Source organism: Scardinius erythrophthalmus, assembly GCF_964197995.2.
Source record: "Scardinius erythrophthalmus genome assembly, chromosome: 17".
NCBI lineage: Eukaryota > Metazoa > Chordata > Actinopteri > Cypriniformes > Leuciscidae > Scardinius > Scardinius erythrophthalmus.
The window spans coordinates 38,927,059-38,949,776 of NC_138237.1; the positions used below are offsets into that span (position 1 = coordinate 38,927,059).

Sequence of the window (22,718 nt, forward strand, 5' to 3'; positions counted from 1 at the left end):
GAGGTATTGAGATTGTGGAATAATTGAAGAAGAAAATTAAAGGAGAACTCCGGTCAATTTTAACATTGAGCTCATTTTTTTGTACATTTGGAGTGCTGTCAATACAGAGAACAACGACAAAAATCGGTGTTGCCTACACCGAGTTATTCTATTTTTAAAATTTGCACCCTGTTGACTTCAATAGGGCAAGTAGTAAGCCTGCTTTTTAGCCTCTTAACATCCTTTAAGTGTCATTACAAGTGCACAGAAAATGTGAGTGATTCCTTCCGAGTGAACACGGGTGAATCTGACTGCAGTAGATGTTAGAGATATTAATAAAAACGAAGTTAATTCAGCCAGCGCTCAACCTTTGTTTACATCCTGTTTTCGGTGGAAGGCCATAGTAATCGATTGTCGAGTTCACGCGCGTGATCATTGGTAACTAAACCTATGCGCATGAACTCGACAATCGATTACTATGGCCTTCCACCGAAAACAGGATGTAAACAAAGGTATGAGCGCTGGCTGAATTAACTTCGTTTTTATTAATATCTCTAACATCTACTGCAGTCAGATTGACCCGTGTTCACTCGGAAGGAATCACTCACATTTTCTGTGCACTTGTAATGACACTTAAAGGATGTTAAGAGGCTAAAAAGCAGGCTTACTACTTGCCCTATTGAAGTCAACAGGGTGCAAATTTTAAAAATAGAATAACTCGGTGTAGGCAACACCAATTTTTGTCGTTGTTCTCTGTATTGACAGCACTCCAAATGTACAAAAAAATGAGCTCAATGTTAAAATTGACCGGAGGTCTCCTTTAAAGGGGAATTTAATGATGCAGGGGGTAGAAGAATATTTCTCCCAGATATCGTATTACCTCTGATGACTCAGACACGTCCCTCCAAAATTAAAGTGGAGCTAATATAAATATTATCTCGAATTTTTATAGTGACTTCAGATAACGCATGTCGAAGGCATTCCCCGTAGCGTTTATATTAGACGCAGCGGGAGTTCCCCGTAACGAAGGGGAACAATTGTTAAGGAGATGTTCTTGCTGAGGATTACGATGCACAGAGATTTCTGTGGTGTGCGATTGAATGTATTATGGCATACGACTAAATATTTGAGCTCAAGAAGTGTGAGTAAATTACATTTAAGTAAGTAAATGAATAAATAAATAATTGTTATGCAAAACAGTTCACACTAGTCTGGACATGACATGGTGTTCTTATGTATAAATCACACTGGAGTAACAGATCCTAATAATATATTTTTTAAAGTTTTTGTATTTAGTTTGGTTTTTGTAAACCAAATGCCAAAGAGAGCAAAACTCTTTGGGGAAAACTTTGAGTGTGTGTGTGTGTGTGTGTGTGTGTGTGATGATGATGATCTAAATGCTCTGTTTGCAGCTGAACACTAGTGTGTGTGTGTGTTTGCAGCTGAACACGTGGTACGTGATCCTGAACGGGTGTGTGGAGATCAGTTATGGAGAGGGAAGAGCAGAGATGCTGTGTATGGGCAACAGCTTCGGCATCTCTCCGTCTCTCGACACACAGTTCATGAGCGGCCTCGTGTGCACCAAAGCCGACGACTGCCAGGTGAGCGCATCACATGCCTCGGGGAATCGGGATCATGACATGACAGATACTTCAGGGTGTCCAGTTCTGTTCCTGGACATACCATGAGATGAAAGCTCACATTATGACAAACTATGTCTTCATTATATATATATATATATATATATATATATATATATATATATATATATATATATATATATATATATATATAAAAGAGATGAGATACAAATAAGATAAAATCCAAAATTATGAAATTATGAGATGCTGTCATAATTATGATAAAAAAGTAAAAAATTATTAGAAAAAACACAAAATTGATACTATGAGATAAAAGCTCAAAATACAACGTACTATGCCATCATTATGATAAAAAAGGTAAAATTATGGTAACAAATTTAGAAAAAAACAAAATTATGACAAAAACAATCATGAGTTTGTAATTATGAGATAAAAAGTATAAATTATGATATAAGTCATTATGAGATGTTATGTAAGAAAAAGATAAAAGTAAAAATCATGAGATAAAAAGATAACATTATGAAAAAAGAGAATTACGAACTGAAAAGTTGAAAATATGAGATAAAAAGTAATTTTTTTGACACATTATAATTATTAGATTAAAAAACTCATTATGACAGAAGTCAGTAGTGAGTTAAAAGGAGGAGGATATGTTGAAAGTGTTTGAGATCAGAACAACATTGACGTGTGTGTGAGCCTTCACTGCGCAGCTGGTGTGAGATCCAGACTCTGTCCTCCACTGACGGGAACGTTGATGTGTGTGTGAGCTTCACATCCAGACTCTGTCCTCCACTGACGGGGAACGTTGATGTGTGTGTGTGTGAGCTTCACATCCAGACTCTGTCCTCCACTGACGGGGAACGTTGATGTGTGTGTGAGCCTCACATCCATACTCTGTCCTCCACTGACGGGGAACGTTGATGTGTGTGTGAGCCTCACATCCAGACTCTGTCCTCCACTGACGGGGAACGTTGATGTGTGTGTGTGAGCCTCACATCCAGACTCTGTCCTCCACTGACGGGAACGTTGATGTGTGTGTGTGAGCCTCACATCCAGACTCTGTCCTCCACTGACGGGAACGTTGATGTGTGTGTGTGAGCCTCACATCCAGACTCTGTCCTCCACTGACGGGGAACGTTGATGTGTGTGTGAGCTTCACATCCAGACTCTGTCCTCCACTGACGGGAACGTTGATGTGTGTGTGAGCTTCACATCCAGACTCTGTCCTCCACTGACGGGGAACGTTGAGGTGTGTGTGTGAGCTTCACATCCAGACTCTGTCCTCCACTGACGGGAACGTTGATATGTGTGTGAGCTTCACATCCAGACTCTGTCCTTCACTGACGGGAACGTTGATGTGTGTGTGAGCTTCACATCCAGACTCTGTCCTCCACTGACGGGGAACGTTGATGTGTGTGTGAGCTTCACATCCAGACTCTGTCCTCCACTGACGGGAACGTTGATGTGTGTGTGAGCTTCACATCCAGACTCTGTCCTCCACTGACGGGGAACGTTGAGGTGTGTGTGTGAGCTTCACATCCAGACTCTGTCCTCCACTGACGGGAACGTTGATATGTGTGTGAGCTTCACATCCAGACTCTGTCCTCCACTGACGGGAACGTTGATGTGTGTGTGAGCTTCACATCCAGACTCTGTCCTTCACTGACGGGAACGTTGATATGTGTGTGTGAGCTTCACATCCAGACTCTGTCCTCCACTGACGGGGAACGTTGATGTGTGTGTGTGAGCTTCACATCCAGACTCTGTCCTCCACTGACGGGAAACGTTGAGGTGTGTGTGTGAGCTTCACATCCAGACTCTGTCCTCCACTGACGGGGAACGTTGAGGTGTGTGTGTGAGCTTCACATCCAGACTCTGTCCTCCACTGACGGGAACGTTGATGTGTGTGTGAGCTTCACATCCAGACTCTGTCCTTCACTGACGGGAACGTTGATATGTGTGTGTGAGCTTCACATCCAGACTCTGTCCTCCACTGACGGGGAACGTTGATGTGTGTGTGTGAGCTTCACATCCAGACTCTGTCCTCCACTGACGGGGAACGTTGATGTGTGTGTGAGCTTCACATCCAGACTCTGTCCTCCACTGACGGGAACGTTGATGTGTGTGTGAGCTTCACATCCAGACTCTGTCCTCCACTGACGGGGAACGTTGAGGTGTGTGTGTGAGCTTCACATCCAGACTCTGTCCTCCACTGACGGGAACGTTGATATGTGTGTGAGCTTCACATCCAGACTCTGTCCTTCACTGACGGGAACGTTGATGTGTGTGTGAGCTTCACATCCAGACTCTGTCCTCCACTGACGGGGAACGTTGATGTGTGTGTGAGCTTCACATCCAGACTCTGTCCTCCACTGACGGGAACGTTGATGTGTGTGTGAGCTTCACATCCAGACTCTGTCCTCCACTGACGGGGAACGTTGAGGTGTGTGTGTGAGCTTCACATCCAGACTCTGTCCTCCACTGACGGGAACGTTGATATGTGTGTGAGCTTCACATCCAGACTCTGTCCTCCACTGACGGGAACGTTGATGTGTGTGTGAGCTTCACATCCAGACTCTGTCCTTCACTGACGGGAACGTTGATATGTGTGTGTGAGCTTCACATCCAGACTCTGTCCTCCACTGACGGGGAACGTTGATGTGTGTGTGTGAGCTTCACATCCAGACTCTGTCCTCCACTGACGGGAAACGTTGATGTGTGTGTGAGCTTCACATCCAGACTCTGTCCTCCACTGACGGGGAACGTTGAGGTGTGTGTGTGAGCTTCACATCCAGACTCTGTCCTCCACTGACGGGAACGTTGATGTGTGTGTGAGCTTCACATCCAGACTCTGTCCTTCACTGACGGGAACGTTGATATGTGTGTGTGAGCTTCACATCCAGACTCTGTCCTCCACTGACGGGAAACGTTGAGGTGTGTGTGTGAGCTTCACATCCAGACTCTGTCCTCCACTGACGGGGAACGTTGATGTGTGTGTGAGCTTCACATCCAGACTCTGTCCTCCACTGACGGGGAACGTTGATGTGTGTGTGAGCTTCACATCCAGACTCTGTCCTCCACTGACGGGGAACGTTGATGTGTGTGTGAGCTTCACATCCAGACTCTGTCCTCCACTGACGGGAACGTTGATGTGTGTGTGTGAGCTTCACATCCAGACTCTGTCCTTCACTGACGGGAACGTTGATGTGTGTGTGAGCTTCACATCCAGACTCTGTCCTTCACTGACGGGAACGTTGATGTGTGTGTGTGTGTGAGCTTCACATCCAGACTCTGTCCTCCACTGACGGGGAACGTTGATGTGTGTGTGAGCTTCACATCCAGACTCTGTCCTTCACTGACGGGAACGTTGATGTGTGTGTGTGAGCTTCACATCCAGACTCTGTCCTCCACTGGCGGGGAACGTTGATGTGTGTGTGTGAGCTTCACATCCAGACTCTGTCCTCCACTGACGGGGAACGTTGATGTGTGTGTGAGCTTCACATCCAGACTCTGTCCTTCACTGACGGGAACGTTGATGTGTGTGTGAGCTTCACATCCAGACTCTGTCCTCCACTGACGGGAAACGTTGAGGTGTGTGTGTGTGAGCTTCACATCCAGACTCTGTCCTCCACTGACGGGGAACGTTGATGTGTGTGTGTGAGCTTCACATCCAGACTCTGTCCTCCACTGACGGGGAACGTTGATGTGTGTGTGAGCTTCACATCCAGACTCTGTCCTTCACTGACGGGAACGTTGATGTGTGTGTGTGAGCTTCACATCCAGACTCTGTCCTCCACTGACGGGGAACGTTGATGTGTGTGTGAGCTTCACATCCAGACTCTGTCCTCCACTGACGGGGAACGTTGATGTGTGTGTGAGCTTCACATCCAGACTCTGTCCTTCACTGACGGGAACGTTGATGTGTGTGTGTGAGCTTCACATCCAGACTCTGTCCTCCACTGACGGGGAACGTTGATGTGTGTGTGAGCTTCACATCCAGACTCTGTCCTCCACTGACGGGGAACGTTGATGTGTGTGTGAGCTTCACATCCAGACCCTGTACTCCACTGACGGGAACGTTGATGTGTGTGTGAGCTTCACATCCAGACTCTGTCCTCCACTGACGGGAACGTTGATGTGTGTGTGAGCCTCACATCCAGACTCTGTCCTCCACTGACGGGGAACGTTGATGTGTGTGTGAGCTTCACATCCAGACTCTGTCCTCCACTGACGGGGAACGTTGATGTGTGTGTGAGCTTCACATCCAGACTCTGTCCTCCACTGACGGGGAACGTTGATGTGTGTGTGAGCCTCACATCCAGACTCTGTCCTCCACTGACGGGGAACGTTGATGTGTGTGTGAGCTTCACATCCAGACTCTGTCCTCCACTGACGGGGAACGTTGATGTGTGTGTGTGAGCTTCACATCCAGACTCTGTCCTCCACTGACGGGAACGTTGATGTGTGTGTGAGCCTCACATCCAGACTCTGTCCTCCACTGACGGGGAACGTTGATGTGTGTGTGAGCTTCACATCCAGACCCTGTCCTCCACTGACGGGAACGTTGATGTGTGTGTGAGCTTCACATCCAGACTCTGTCCTCCACTGACGGGAACGTTGATGTGTGTGTGAGCTTCACATCCAGACTCTGTCCTCCACTGATGGGGAACGTTGATGTGTGTGTGAGCTTCACATCCAGACTCTGTCCTCCACTGACGGGGAACGTTGATGTGTGTGTGAGCTTCACATCCAGACTCTGTCCTCCACTGACGGGGAACGTTGATGTGTGTGTGAGCCTCACATCCAGACTCTGTCCTCCACTGACGGGGAACGTTGTGTGTGTGAGCTTCACATCCAGACTCTGTCCTCCACTGACGGGAACGTTGATGTGTGTGTGAGCCTCACATCCAGACTCTGTCCTCCACTGACGGGGAACGTTGATGTGTGTGTGAGCCTCACATCCAGACTCTGTCCTCCACTGACGGGAACGTTGATGTGTGTGTGAGCTTCACATCCAGACTCTGTCCTCCGCTGACGGGGAACGTTGATGTGTGTGTGAGCTTCACATCCAGACTCTGTCCTCCGCTGACGGGAACGTTGATGTGTGTGTGAGCTTCACATCCAGACTCTGTCCTCCACTGACGGGGAACGTTGATGTGTGTGTGAGCCTCACATCCAGACTCTGTCCTCCACTGACGGGAACGTTGATGTGTGTGTGAGCTTCACATCCAGACTCTGTCCTTCACTGACGGGAACGTTGATGTGTGTGTGAGCCTCACATCCAGACTCTGTCCTCCACTGACGGGAACGTTGATGTGTGTGTGAGCCTCACATCCAGACTCTGTCCTCCACTGACGGGGAACGTTGATGTGTGTGTGAGCTTCACATCCAGACTCTGTCCTCCGCTGACGGGGAACGTTGATGTGTGTGTGAGCTTCACATCCAGACTCTGTCCTCCACTGACGGGAACGTTGATGTGTGTGTGAGCTTCACATCCAGACTCTGTCCTCCACTGACGGGGAACGTTGATGTGTGTGTGAGCCTCACATCCAGACTCTGTCCTCCACTGACGGGAACGTTGATGTGTGTGTGTGAGCTTCACATCCAGACTCTGTCCTCCACTGACGGGAACGTTGATGTGTGTGTGAGCTTCACATCCAGACTCTGTCCTCCACTGACGGGGAACGTTGATGTGTGTGTGAGCCTCACATCCAGACTCTGTCCTCCACTGACGGGGAACGTTGATGTGTGTGTGTGTGAGCTTCACATCCAGACTCTGTCCTCCACTGACGGGAACGTTGATGTGTGTGTGAGCTTCACATCCAGACTCTGTCCTCCACTGACGGGAACGTTGATGTGTGTGTGAGCTTCACATCCAGACTCTGTCCTTCACTGACGGGAACGTTGATGTGTGTGTGTGTGTGAGCTTCACATCCAGACTCTGTCCTCCACTGACGGGGAACGTTGATGTGTGCGTGAGCTTCACATCCAGACTCTGTCCTCCACTGACGGGGAACATCCAGACTCTGTCCTCCACTGACGGGGAACGTTGATGTGTGTGTGAGCCTCACATCCAGACTCTGTCCTCCACTGACGGGGAACGTTGATGTGTGTGTGAGCTTCACATCCAGACTCTGTCCTCCACTGACGGGAACGTTGATGTGTGTGTGAGCTTCACATCCAGACTCTGTCCTCCACTGACGGGAACGTTGATGTGTGTGTGAGCTTCACATCCAGACTCTGTCCTCCACTGACGGGAACGTTGATGTGTGTGTGAGCTTCACATCCAGACTCTGTCCTCCACTGACGGGGAACGTTGATGTGTGTGTGAGCCTCACATCCAGACTCTGTCCTCCACTGACGGGAACGTTGATGTGTGTGTGTGTGTGAGCTTCACATCCAGACTCTGTCCTCCACTGACGGGAACGTTGATGTGTGTGTGTGTGTGAGCTTCACATCCAGACTCTGTCCTCCACTGACGGGGAACGTTGATGTGTGCGTGAGCTTCACATCCAGACTCTGTCCTCCACTGACGGGGAACATCCAGACTCTGTCCTCCACTGACGGGGAACGTTGATGTGTGTGTGAGCCTCACATCCAGACTCTGTCCTCCACTGACGGGAACGTTGATGTGTGTGTGAGCCTCACATCCAGACTCTGTCCTCCACTGACGGGGAACGTTGATGTGTGTGTGAGCTTCACATCCAGACTCTGTCCTCCGCTGACGGGGAACGTTGATGTGTGTGTGAGCTTCACATCCAGACTCTGTCCTCCACTGACGGGAACGTTGATGTGTGTGTGAGCTTCACATCCAGACTCTGTCCTCCACTGACGGGGAACGTTGATGTGTGTGTGAGCCTCACATCCAGACTCTGTCCTCCACTGACGGGAACGTTGATGTGTGTGTGTGAGCTTCACATCCAGACTCTGTCCTCCACTGACGGGAACGTTGATGTGTGTGTGAGCTTCACATCCAGACTCTGTCCTCCACTGACGGGGAACGTTGATGTGTGTGTGAGCCTCACATCCAGACTCTGTCCTCCACTGACGGGGAACGTTGATGTGTGTGTGTGTGAGCTTCACATCCAGACTCTGTCCTCCACTGACGGGAACGTTGATGTGTGTGTGAGCTTCACATCCAGACTCTGTCCTCCACTGACGGGAACGTTGATGTGTGTGTGAGCTTCACATCCAGACTCTGTCCTTCACTGACGGGAACGTTGATGTGTGTGTGTGTGAGCTTCACATCCAGACTCTGTCCTCCACTGACGGGGAACGTTGATGTGTGCGTGAGCTTCACATCCAGACTCTGTCCTCCACTGACGGGGAACATCCAGACTCTGTCCTCCACTGACGGGGAACGTTGATGTGTGTGTGAGCCTCACATCCAGACTCTGTCCTCCACTGACGGGGAACGTTGATGTGTGTGTGAGCTTCACATCCAGACTCTGTCCTCCACTGACGGGAACGTTGATGTGTGTGTGAGCTTCACATCCAGACTCTGTCCTCCACTGACGGGAACGTTGATGTGTGTGTGAGCTTCACATCCAGACTCTGTCCTCCACTGACGGGAACGTTGATGTGTGTGTGAGCTTCACATCCAGACTCTGTCCTCCACTGACGGGGAACGTTGATGTGTGTGTGAGCCTCACATCCAGACTCTGTCCTCCACTGACGGGAACGTTGATGTGTGTGTGTGTGTGAGCTTCACATCCAGACTCTGTCCTCCACTGACGGGGAACGTTGATGTGTGTGTGAGCTTCACATCCAGACTCTGTCCTCCACTGACGGGGAATGTTGATGTGTGTGTGTGTGAGCTTCACATCCAGACTCTGTCCTCCACTGACGGGGAACGTTGATGTGTGTGTGAGCCTCACATCCATACTCTGTCCTCCACTGACGGGGAACGTTGATGTGTGTGTGAGCTTCACATCCAGACTCTGTCCTCCACTGACGGGGAACGTTGATGTGTGTGTGAGCTTCACATCCAGACTCTGTCCTCCACTGACGGGGAACGTTGATGTGTGTGTGTGAGCTTCACATCCAGACTCTGTCCTCCACTGACGGGAACGTTGATGTGTGTGTGAGCCTCACATCCAGACTCTGTCCTCCACTGACGGGGAACGTTGATGTGTGTGTGAGCTTCACATCCAGACTCTGTCCTCCACTGACGGGGAACGTTGATGTGTGTGTGTGAGCTTCACATCCAGACTCTGTCCTCCACTGACGGGGAACATCCAGACTCTGTCCTCCACTGACGGGAACGTTGATGTGTGTGTGAGCCTCACATCCAGACTCTGTCCTCCACTGACGGGGAACATTGATGTGTGTGTGAGCCTCCCATCCAGACTCTGTCCTCAACTGACGGGGAACGTTGATGTGTGTGTGAGCCTCCCATCCAGACTCTGTCCTCAACTGACGGGGAACGTTGATGTGTGTGTGAGCTTCACATCCAGACTCTGTCCTCCACTGACAGGGCACGTTGATGTGTGTGTGTGAGCTTCACATCCAGACTCTGTCCTCCACTGACGGGGAACGTTGATGTGTGTGTGAGCCTCACATCCAGACTCTGTCCTCCACTGACGGGGAACGTTGATGTGTGTGTGAGCCTCACATCCAGACTCTGTCCTCCACTGACGGGGAACGTTGATGTGTGTGTGAGCCTCACATCCAGACTCTGTCCTCCACTGACGGGGAACGTTGATGTGTGTGTGAGCTTCACATCCAGACTCTGTCCTCCACTGACGGGGAACGTTGATGTGTGTGTGAGCCTCACATCCAGACTCTGTCCTCCACTGACGGGGAACGTTGATGTGTGTGTGAGCCTCACATCCAGACTCTGTCCTCCACTGACGGGGAACGTTGATGTGTGTGTGAGCCTCACATCCAGACTCTGTCCTCCACTGACGGGGAACGTTGATGTGTGTGTGAGCTTCACATCCAGACTCTGTCCTCCACTAACGGGGAACGTTGATGTGTGTGTGAGCTTCACATCCAGACTCTGTCCTCCACTGATGGGAACGTTGATGTGTGTGTGAGCTTCACATCCAGACTCTGTCCTCCACTGACGGGGAACGTTGATGTGTGTGTGAGCCTCACATCCAGACTCTGTCCTCCACTGACGGGAACGTTGATGTGTGTGTGTGAGCTTCACATCCAGACTCTGTCCTCCACTGACGGGAACGTTGATGTGTGTGTGAGCTTCACATCCAGACTCTGTCCTCCACTGACGGGAACGTTGATGTGTGTGTGAGCCTCACATCCAGACTCTGTCCTCCACTGACGGGGAACGTTGATGTGTGTGTGAGCCTCACATCCAGACTCTGTCCTCCACTGACGGGGAACGTTGATGTGTGTGTGAGCTTCACATCCAGACTCTGTCCTCCACTGACGGGGAACGTTGATGTGTGTGTGAGCTTCACATCCAGACTCTGTCCTCCACTGACGGGGAACGTTGATGTGTGTGTGAGCCTCACATCCAGACTCTGTCCTCCACTGACGGGGAACGTTGATGTGTGTGTGAGCCTCACATCCAGACTCTGTCCTCCACTGACGGGGAACGTTGATGTGTGTGTGTGAGCTTCACATCCAGACTCTGTCCTCCACTGACGGGGAACGTTGATGTGTGTGTGAGCTTCACATCCAGACTCTGTCCTCCACTGACGGGGAACGTTGATGTGTGTGTGAGCTTCACATCCAGACTCTGTCCTCCACTGACGGGGAACGTTGATGTGTGTGTGAGCCTCACATCCAGACTCTGTCCTCCACTGACGGGAACGTTGATGTGTGTGTGAGCCTCACATCCAGACTCTGTCCTCCACTGACGGGAACGTTGATGTGTGTGTGTGAGCTTCACATCCAGACTCTGTCCTCCACTGACGGGAACGTTGATGTGTGTGTGAGCTTCACATCCAGACTCTGTCCTCCACTGATGGGAACGTTGATGTGTGTGTGAGCCTCACATCCAGACTCTGTCCTCCACTGACGGGGAACGTTGATGTGTGTGTGAGCCTCACATCCAGACTCTGTCCTCCACTGACGGGAACGTTGATGTGTGTGTGTGAGCTTCACATCCAGACTCTGTCCTCCACTGACGGGAACGTTGATGTGTGTGTGAGCTTCACATCCAGACTCTGTCCTTCACTGACGGGAACGTTGATGTGTGTGTGTGAGCTTCACATCCAGACTCTGTCCTCCACTGACGGGGAACGTTGATGTGTGCGTGTGAGCCTCACATCCAGACTCTGTCCTCCACTGACGGGGAACGTTGATGTGTGTGTGAGCTTCACATCCAGACTCTGTCCTCCACTGACGGGGAACATCCAGACTCTGTCCTCCACTGACGGGGAACGTTGATGTGTGTGTGAGCCTCACATCCAGACTCTGTCCTCCACTGACGGGGAACGTTGATGTGTGTGTGAGCTTCACATCCAGACTCTGTCCTCCACTGATGGGAACGTTGATGTGTGTGTGAGCTTCACATCCAGACTCTGTCCTCCACTGACGGGAACGTTGATGTGTGTGTGAGCTTCACATCCAGACTCTGTCCTCCACTGACGGGAACGTTGTTGTGTGTGTGAGCTTCACATCCAGACTCTGTCCTCCACTGACGGGGAACGTTGATGTGTGTGTGAGCTTCACATCCAGACTCTGTCCTCCACTGACGGGGAACGTTGATGTGTGTGTGTGTGTGTGTGAGCTTCACATCCAGACTCTGTCCTCCACTGACGGGGAACGTTGATGTGTGTGTGTGAGCCTCACATCCAGACTCTGTCCTCCACTGACGGGGAACGTTGATGTGTGTGTGAGCTTCACATCCAGACTCTGTCCTCCACTGACGGGGAACGTTGATGTGTGTGTGAGCTTCACATCCAGACTCTGTCCTCCACTAACGGGAAACGTTGATGTGTGTGTGTGAGCTTCACATCCAGACTCTGTCCTCCACTGACGGGGAACGTTGATGTGTGTGTGAGCTTCACATCCAGACTCTGTCCTCCACTGACGGGAACGTTGATGTGTGTGTGAGCCTCACATCCAGACTCTGTCCTCCACTGACGGGGAACGTTGATGTGTGTGTGAGCCTCACATCCAGACTCTGTCCTCCACTGACGGGAACGTTGATGTGTGTGTGAGCTTCACATCCAGACTCTGTCCTCCACTGACGGGGAACGTTGATGTGTGTGTGTGAGCTTCACATCCAGACTCTGTCCTCCACTGACGGGGAACGTTGATGTGTGTGTGTGTGAGCTTCACATCCAGACTCTGTCCTCCACTGACGGGGAACGTTGATGTGTGTGTGAGCTTCACATCCAGACTCTGTCCTCCACTGACGGGGAACGTTGATGTGTGTGTGAGCCTCACATCCAGACTCTGTCCTCCACTGACGGGGAACGTTGATGTGTGTGTGAGCCTCACATCCAGACTCTGTCCTCCACTGACGGGAACGTTGATGTGTGTGTGAGCCTCACATCCAGACTCTGTCCTCCACTGACGGGAACGTTGATGTGTGTGTGAGCTTCACATCCAGACTCTGTCCTCCACTGACGGGGAACGTTGATGTGTGTGTGTGAGCTTCACATCCAGACTCTGTCCTCCACTGACGGGGAACGTTGATGTGTGTGTGAGCCTCACATCCAGACTCTGTCCTCCACTGACGGGGAACGTTGATGTGTGTGTGAGCCTCACATCCAGACTCTGTCCTCCACTGACGGGAACGTTGATGTGTGTGTGAGCCTCACATCCAGACTCTGTCCTCCACTGACGGGGAACGTTGATGTGTGTGTGTGAGCTTCACATCCAGACTCTGTCCTCCACTGACGGGGAACGTTGATGTGTGTGTGAGCCTCACATCCAGACTCTGTCCTCCACTGACGGGAACGTTGATGTGTGTGTGAGCTTCACATCCAGACTCTGTCCTCCACTGACGGGGAACGTTGATGTGTGTGTGTGAGCTTCACATCCAGACTCTGTCCTCCACTGACGGGGAACGTTGATGTGAGTGTGTGTGAGCTTCACATCCAGACTCTGTCCTCCACTGACGGGGAACGTTGATGTGTGTGTGAGCTTCACATCCAGACTCTGTCCTCCACTGACGGGGAACGTTGATGTGTGTGTGAGCTTCACATCCAGACTCTGTCCTCCACTGACGGGGAACGTTGATGTGTGTGTGAGCCTCACATCCAGACTCTGTCCTCCACTGACGGGAACGTTGATGTGTGTGTGAGCCTCACATCCAGACTCTGTCCTCCACTGACGGGAACGTTGATGTGTGTGTGAGCTTCACATCCAGACTCTGTCCTCCACTGACGGGGAACGTTGATGTGTGTGTGTGAGCTTCACATCCAGACTCTGTCCTCCACTGACGGGGAACGTTGATGTGTGTGTGAGCCTCACATCCAGACTCTGTCCTCCACTGACGGGGAACGTTGATGTGTGTGTGAGCCTCACATCCAGACTCTGTCCTCCACTGACGGGAACGTTGATGTGTGTGTGAGCCTCACATCCAGACTCTGTCCTCCACTGACGGGGAACGTTGATGTGTGTGTGTGAGCTTCACATCCAGACTCTGTCCTTCACTGACGGGAACGTTGATGTGTGTGTGAGCTTCACATCCAGACTCTGTCCTTCACTGACGGGAACGTTGATGTGTGTGTGTGTGAGCTTCACATCCAGACTCTGTCCTCCACTGACGGGGAACGTTGATGTGTGTGTGAGCTTCACATCCAGACTCTGTCCTTCACTGACGGGAACGTTGATGTGTGTGTGTGAGCTTCACATCCAGACTCTGTCCTCCACTGGCGGGGAACGTTGATGTGTGTGTGTGAGCTTCACATCCAGACTCTGTCCTCCACTGACGGGGAACGTTGATGTGTGTGTGAGCTTCACATCCAGACTCTGTCCTTCACTGACGGGAACGTTGATGTGTGTGTGAGCTTCACATCCAGACTCTGTCCTCCACTGACGGGAAACGTTGAGGTGTGTGTGTGTGAGCTTCACATCCAGACTCTGTCCTCCACTGACGGGGAACGTTGATGTGTGTGTGTGAGCTTCACATCCAGACTCTGTCCTCCACTGACGGGGAACGTTGATGTGTGTGTGAGCTTCACATCCAGACTCTGTCCTTCACTGACGGGAACGTTGATGTGTGTGTGTGAGCTTCACATCCAGACTCTGTCCTCCACTGACGGGGAACGTTGATGTGTGTGTGAGCTTCACATCCAGACTCTGTCCTCCACTGACGGGGAACGTTGATGTGTGTGTGAGCTTCACATCCAGACTCTGTCCTTCACTGACGGGAACGTTGATGTGTGTGTGTGAGCTTCAGATCCAGACTCTGTCCTCCACTGACGGGGAACGTTGATGTGTGTGTGAGCTTCACATCCAGACTCTGTCCTCCACTGACGGGGAACGTTGATGTGTGTGTGAGCTTCACATCCAGACCCTGTCCTCCACTGACGGGAACGTTGATGTGTGTGTGAGCTTCACATCCAGACTCTGTCCTCCACTGACGGGAACGTTGATGTGTGTGTGAGCCTCACATCCAGACTCTGTCCTCCACTGACGGGGAACGTTGATGTGTGTGTGAGCTTCACATCCAGACTCTGTCCTCCACTGACGGGGAACGTTGATGTGTGTGTGAGCTTCACATCCAGACTCTGTCCTCCACTGACGGGGAACGTTGATGTGTGTGTGAGCCTCACATCCAGACTCTGTCCTCCACTGACGGGGAACGTTGATGTGTGTGTGAGCTTCACATCCAGACTCTGTCCTCCACTGACGGGGAACGTTGATGTGTGTGTGTGAGCTTCACATCCAGACTCTGTCCTCCACTGACGGGAACGTTGATGTGTGTGTGAGCCTCACATCCAGACTCTGTCCTCCACTGACGGGGAACGTTGATGTGTGTGTGAGCTTCACATCCAGACCCTGTCCTCCACTGACGGGAACGTTGATGTGTGTGTGAGCTTCACATCCAGACTCTGTCCTCCACTGACGGGAACGTTGATGTGTGTGTGAGCTTCACATCCAGACTCTGTCCTCCACTGATGGGGAACGTTGATGTGTGTGTGAGCTTCACATCCAGACTCTGTCCTCCACTGACGGGGAACGTTGATGTGTGTGTGAGCTTCACATCCAGACTCTGTCCTCCACTGACGGGGAACGTTGATGTGTGTGTGAGCCTCACATCCAGACTCTGTCCTCCACTGACGGGGAACGTTGTGTGTGTGAGCTTCACATCCAGACTCTGTCCTCCACTGACGGGAACGTTGATGTGTGTGTGAGCCTCACATCCAGACTCTGTCCTCCACTGACGGGGAACGTTGATGTGTGTGTGAGCCTCACATCCAGACTCTGTCCTCCACTGACGGGAACGTTGATGTGTGTGTGAGCTTCACATCCAGACTCTGTCCTCCGCTGACAGGGAACGTTGATGTGTGTGTGAGCTTCACATCCAGACTCTGTCCTCCGCTGACTGGAACGTTGATGTGTGTGTGAGCTTCACATCCAGACTCTGTCCTCCACTGACGGGGAACGTTGATGTGTGTGTGAGCCTCACATCCAGACTCTGTCCTCCACTGACGGGAACGTTGATGTGTGTGTGAGCTTCACATCCAGACTCTGTCCTTCACTGACGGGAACGTTGATGTGTGTGTGAGCCTCACATCCAGACTCTGTCCTCCACTGACGGGAACGTTGATGTGTGTGTGAGCCTCACATCCAGACTCTGTCCTCCACTGACGGGGAACGTTGATGTGTGTGTGAGCTTCACATCCAGACTCTGTCCTCCGCTGACGGGGAACGTTGATGTGTGTGTGAGCTTCACATCCAGACTCTGTCCTCCACTGACGGGAACGTTGATGTGTGTGTGAGCTTCACATCCAGACTCTGTCCTCCACTGACGGGGAACGTTGATGTGTGTGTGAGCCTCACATCCAGACTCTGTCCTCCACTGACGGGAACGTTGATGTGTGTGTGTGAGCTTCACATCCAGACTCTGTCCTCCACTGACGGGAACGTTGATGTGTGTGTGAGCTTCACATCCAGACTCTGTCCTCCACTGACGGGGAACGTTGATGTGTGTGTGAGCCTCACATCCAGACTCTGTCCTCCACTGACGGGGAACGTTGATGTGTGTGTGTGTGAGCTTCACATCCAGACTCTGTCCTCCACTGACGGGAACGTTGATGTGTGTGTGAGCTTCACATCCAGACTCTGTCCTCCACTGACGGGAACGTTGATGTGTGTGTGAGCTTCACATCCAGACTCTGTCCTTCACTGACGGGAACGTTGATGTGTGTGTGTGTGAGCTTCACATCCAGACTCTGTCCTCCACTGACGGGGAACGTTGATGTGTGCGTGAGCTTCACATCCAGACTCTGTCCTCCACTGACGGGGAACATCCAGACTCTGTCCTCCACTGACGGGGAACGTTGATGTGTGTGTGAGCCTCACATCCAGACTCTGTCCTCCACTGACGGGGAACGTTGATGTGTGTGTGAGCTTCACATCCAGACTCTGTCCTCCACTGACGGGAACGTTGATGTGTGTGTGAGCTTCACATCCAGACTCTGTCCTCCACTGACGGGAACGTTGATGTGTGTGTGAGCTTCACATCCAGACTCTGTCCTCCACTGACGGGAACGTTGATGTGTGTGTGAGCTTCACATCCAGACTCTGTCCTCCACTGACGGGGAACGTTGATGTGTGTGTGAGCCTCACATCCAGACTCTGTCCTCCACTGACGGGAACGTTGATGTGTGTGTGTGTGAGCTTCACATCCAGACTCTGTCCTCCACTGACGGGGAACGTTGATGTGTGTGTGAGCTTCACATCCAGACTCTGTCCTCCACTGACGGGGAATGTTGATGTGTGTGTGTGTGAGCTTCACATCCAGACTCTGTCCTCCACTGACGGGGAACGTTGATGTGTGTGTGAGCCTCACATCCATACTCTGTCCTCCACTGACGGGGAACGTTGATGTGTGTGTGAGCTTCACATCCAGACTCTGTCCTCCACTGACGGGGAACGTTGATGTGTGTGTGAGCCTCACATCCAGACTCTGTCCTCCACTGACGGGGAACGTTGATGTGTGTGTGTGAGCTTCACATCCAGACTCTGTCCTCCACTGACGGGAACGTTGATGTGTGTGTGAGCCTCACATCCAGACTCTGTCCTCCACTGACGGGGAACGTTGATGTGTGTGTGAGCTTCACATCCAGACTCTGTCCTCCACTGACGGGGAACGTTGATGTGTGTGTGTGAGCTTCACATCCAGACTCTGTCCTCCACTGACGGGGAACATCCAGACTCTGTCCTCCACTGACGGGAACGTTGATGTGTGTGTGAGCCTCACATCCAGACTCTGTCCTCCACTGACGGGGAACATTGATGTGTGTGTGAGCCTCCCATCCAGACTCTGTCCTCAACTGACGGGGAACGTTGATGTGTGTGTGAGCCTCCCATCCAGACTCTGTCCTCAACTGACGGGGAACGTTGATGTGTGTGTGAGCTTCACATCCAGACTCTGTCCTCCACTGACAGGGCACGTTGATGTGTGTGTGTGAGCTTCACATCCAGACTCTGTCCTCCACTGACGGGGAACGTTGATGTGTGTGTGAGCCTCACATCCAGACTCTGTCCTCCACTGACGGGGAACGTTGATGTGTGTGTGAGCCTCACATCCAGACTCTGTCCTCCACTGACGGGGAACGTTGATGTGTGTGTGAGCTTCACATCCAGACTCTGTCCTCCACTGACGGGGAACGTTGATGTGTGTGTGAGCCTCACATCCAGACTCTGTCCTCCACTGACGGGGAACGTTGATGTGTGTGTGAGCCTCACATCCAGACTCTGTCCTCCACTGACGGGGAACGTTGATGTGTGTGTGAGCCTCACATCCAGACTCTGTCCTCCACTGACGGGGAACGTTGATGTGTGTGTGAGCTTCACATCCAGACTCTGTCCTCCACTAACGGGGAACGTTGATGTGTGTGTGAGCTTCACATCCAGACTCTGTCCTCCACTGATGGGAACGTTGATGTGTGTGTGAGCTTCACATCCAGACTCTGTCCTCCACTGACGGGGAACGTTGATGTGTGTGTGAGCCTCACATCCAGACTCTGTCCTCCACTGACGGGAACGTTGATGTGTGTGTGTGAGCTTCACATCCAGACTCTGTCCTCCACTGACGGGAACGTTGATGTGTGTGTGAGCTTCACATCCAGACTCTGTCCTCCACTGACGGGAACGTTGATGTGTGTGTGAGCCTCACATCCAGACTCTGTCCTCCACTGACGGGGAACGTTGATGTGTGTGTGAGCCTCACATCCAGACTCTGTCCTCCACTGACGGGGAACGTTGATGTGTGTGTGAGCTTCACATCCAGACTCTGTCCTCCACTGACGGGGAACGTTGATGTGTGTGTGAGCTTCACATCCAGACTCTGTCCTCCACTGACGGGGAACGTTGATGTGTGTGTGAGCTTCACATCCAGACTCTGTCCTCCACTGACGGGGAACGTTGATGTGTGTGTGAGCCTCACATCCAGACTCTGTCCTCCACTGACGGGAACGTTGATGTGTGTGTGAGCCTCACATCCAGACTCTGTCCTCCACTGACGGGAACGTTGATGTGTGTGTGTGAGCTTCACATCCAGACTCTGTCCTCCACTGACGGGAACGTTGATGTGTGTGTGAGCTTCACATCCAGACTCTGTCCTCCACTGATGGGAACGTTGATGTGTGTGTGAGCCTCACATCCAGACTCTGTCCTCCACTGACGGGGAACGTTGATGTGTGTGTGAGCCTCACATCCAGACTCTGTCCTCCACTGACGGGAACGTTGATGTGTGTGTGTGAGCTTCACATCCAGACTCTGTCCTCCACTGACGGGAACGTTGATGTGTGTGTGAGCTTCACATCCAGACTCTGTCCTTCACTGACGGGAACGTTGATGTGTGTGTGTGAGCTTCACATCCAGACTCTGTCCTCCACTGACGGGGAACGTTGATGTGTGCGTGTGAGCCTCACATCCAGACTCTGTCCTCCACTGACGGGGAATGTTGATGTGTGTGTGAGCTTCACATCCAGACTCTGTCCTCCACTGACGGGGAACATCCAGACTCTGTCCTCCACTGACGGGGAACGTTGATGTGTGTGTGAGCTTCACATCCAGACTCTGTCCTCCACTGATGGGAACGTTGATGTGTGTGTGAGCTTCACATCCAGACTCTGTCCTCCACTGACGGGAACGTTGATGTGTGTGTGAGCTTCACATCCAGACTCTGTCCTCCACTGACGGGAACGTTGTTGTGTGTGTGAGCTTCACATCCAGACTCTGTCCTCCACTGACGGGGAACGTTGATGTGTGTGTGAGCTTCACATCCAGACTCTGTCCTCCACTGACGGGGAACGTTGATGTGTGTGTGTGTGTGTGTGTGTGTGTGAGCTTCACATCCAGACTCTGTCCTCCACTGACGGGGAACGTTGATGTGTGTGTGTGAGCCTCACATCCAGACTCTGTCCTCCACTGACGGGGAACGTTGATGTGTGTGTGAGCTTCACATCCAGACTCTGTCCTCCACTGACGGGGAACGTTGATGTGTGTGTGAGCTTCACATCCAGACTCTGTCCTCCACTAACGGGAAACGTTGATGTGTGTGTGTGAGCTTCACATCCAGACTCTGTCCTCCACTGACGGGGAACGTTGATGTGTGTGTGAGCTTCACATCCAGACTCTGTCCTCCACTGACGGGAACGTTGATGTGTGTGTGAGCCTCACATCCAGACTCTGTCCTCCACTGACGGGGAACGTTGATGTGTGTGTGAGCCTCACATCCAGACTCTGTCCTCCACTGACGGGAACGTTGATGTGTGTGTGAGCTTCACATCCAGACTCTGTCCTCCACTGACGGGGAACGTTGATGTGTGTGTGTGAGCTTCACATCCAGACTCTGTCCTCCACTGACGGGGAACGTTGATGTGTGTGTGTGTGAGCTTCACATCCAGACTCTGTCCTCCACTGACGGGGAACGTTGATGTGTGTGTGAGCTTCACATCCAGACTCTGTCCTCCACTGACGGGGAACGTTGATGTGTGTGTGAGCCTCACATCCAGACTCTGTCCTCCACTGACGGGGAACGTTGATGTGTGTGTGAGCCTCACATCCAGACTCTGTCCTCCACTGACGGGAACGTTGATGTGTGTGTGAGCCTCACATCCAGACTCTGTCCTCCACTGACGGGAACGTTGATGTGTGTGTGAGCTTCACATCCAGACTCTGTCCTCCACTGACGGGGAACGTTGATGTGTGTGTGTGAGCTTCACATCCAGACTCTGTCCTCCACTGACGGGGAACGTTGATGTGTGTGTGAGCCTCACATCCAGACTCTGTCCTCCACTGACGGGGAACGTTGATGTGTGTGTGAGCCTCACATCCAGACTCTGTCCTCCACTGACGGGAACGTTGATGTGTGTGTGAGCCTCACATCCAGACTCTGTCCTCCACTGACGGGGAACGTTGATGTGTGTGTGTGAGCTTCACATCCAGACTCTGTCCTCCACTGACGGGGAACGTTGATGTGTGTGTGAGCCTCACATCCAGACTCTGTCCTCCACTGACGGGAACGTTGATGTGTGTGTGAGCTTCACATCCAGACTCTGTCCTCCACTGACGGGGAACGTTGATGTGTGTGTGTGAGCTTCACATCCAGACTCTGTCCTCCACTGACGGGGAACGTTGATGTGAGTGTGTGTGAGCTTCACATCCAGACTCTGTCCTCCACTGACGGGGAACGTTGATGTGTGTGTGAGCTTCACATCCAGACTCTGTCCTCCACTGACGGGGAACGTTGATGTGTGTGTGAGCTTCACATCCAGACTCTGTCCTCCACTGACGGGGAACGTTGATGTGTGTGTGAGCCTCACATCCAGACTCTGTCCTCCACTGACGGGAACGTTGATGTGTGTGTGAGCCTCACATCCAGACTCTGTCCTCCACTGACGGGAACGTTGATGTGTGTGTGAGCTTCACATCCAGACTCTGTCCTCCACTGACGGGGAACGTTGATGTGTGTGTGTGAGCTTCACATCCAGACTCTGTCCTCCACTGACGGGGAACGTTGATGTGTGTGTGAGCCTCACATCCAGACTCTGTCCTCCACTGACGGGGAACGTTGATGTGTGTGTGAGCCTCACATCCAGACTCTGTCCTCCACTGACGGGAACGTTGATGTGTGTGTGAGCCTCACATCCAGACTCTGTCCTCCACTGACGGGGAACGTTGATGTGTGTGTGAGCTTCACATCCAGACTCTGTCCTCCACTGACGGGGAACGTTGATGTGTGTGTGAGCCTCACATCCATACTCTGTCCTCCACTGACGGGGAACGTTGATGTGTGTGTGAGCTTCACATCCAGACTCTGTCCTCCACTGAAGGGGAACGTTGATGTGTGTGTGAGCTTCACATCCAGACTCTGTCCTCCACTGACGGGGAACGTTGATGTGTGTGTGTGTGTGTGTGAGCTTCACATCCAGACTCTGTCCTCCACTGACGGGGAACGTTGATGTGTGTGTGTGAGCCTCACATCCAGACTCTGTCCTCCACTGACGGGGAACGTTGATGTGTGTGTGAGCTTCACATCCAGACTCTGTCCTCCACTGACGGGGAACGTTGATGTGTGTGTGAGCTTCACATCCAGACTCTGTCCTCCACTGACGGGGAACGTTGATGTGTGTGTGTGAGCTTCACATCCAGACTCTGTCCTCCACTGACGGGAACGTTGATGTGTGTGTGATCTTCGTATCCAGACTCTGTCCTCCACTGACGGGGAACGTTGATGTGTGTGTGAGCTTCACATCCAGACTCTGTCCTCCACTGACGGGGAACGTTGATGTGTGTGTGTGTGAGCTTCACATCCAGACTCTGTCCTCCACTGACGGGGAACGTTGATGTGTGTGTGTGTGTGAGCTTCACATCCAGACTCTGTCCTCCACTGACGGGGAATGTTGATGTGTGTGTGTGAGCTTCACATCCAGACTCAGTCCTCCACTGACGGGGAACGTTGATGTGTGTGTGTGAGCTTCACATCCAGACTCTGTCCTCCACTGACGGGAACGTTGATGTGTGTGTGAGCTTCAC

The 22,718-nt window shown here is 51.9% G+C and overlaps 1 protein-coding gene across 1 annotated transcript in view; it reads left to right on the forward strand.

The window, feature by feature from the left end:
- Window positions 1-22,718, forward strand: part of LOC308706119 (uncharacterized protein) — a 63,748-nt gene that overhangs the window by 7,635 nt on the left and 33,395 nt on the right. Inside the window, exon 5 of the mRNA XM_081391499.1 lies at window positions 1,422-1,580. Coding sequence (XP_081247625.1) covers window positions 1,422-1,580 — 159 coding nt within the window. The remainder of the gene's footprint in view (window positions 1-1,421; window positions 1,581-22,718) is intronic.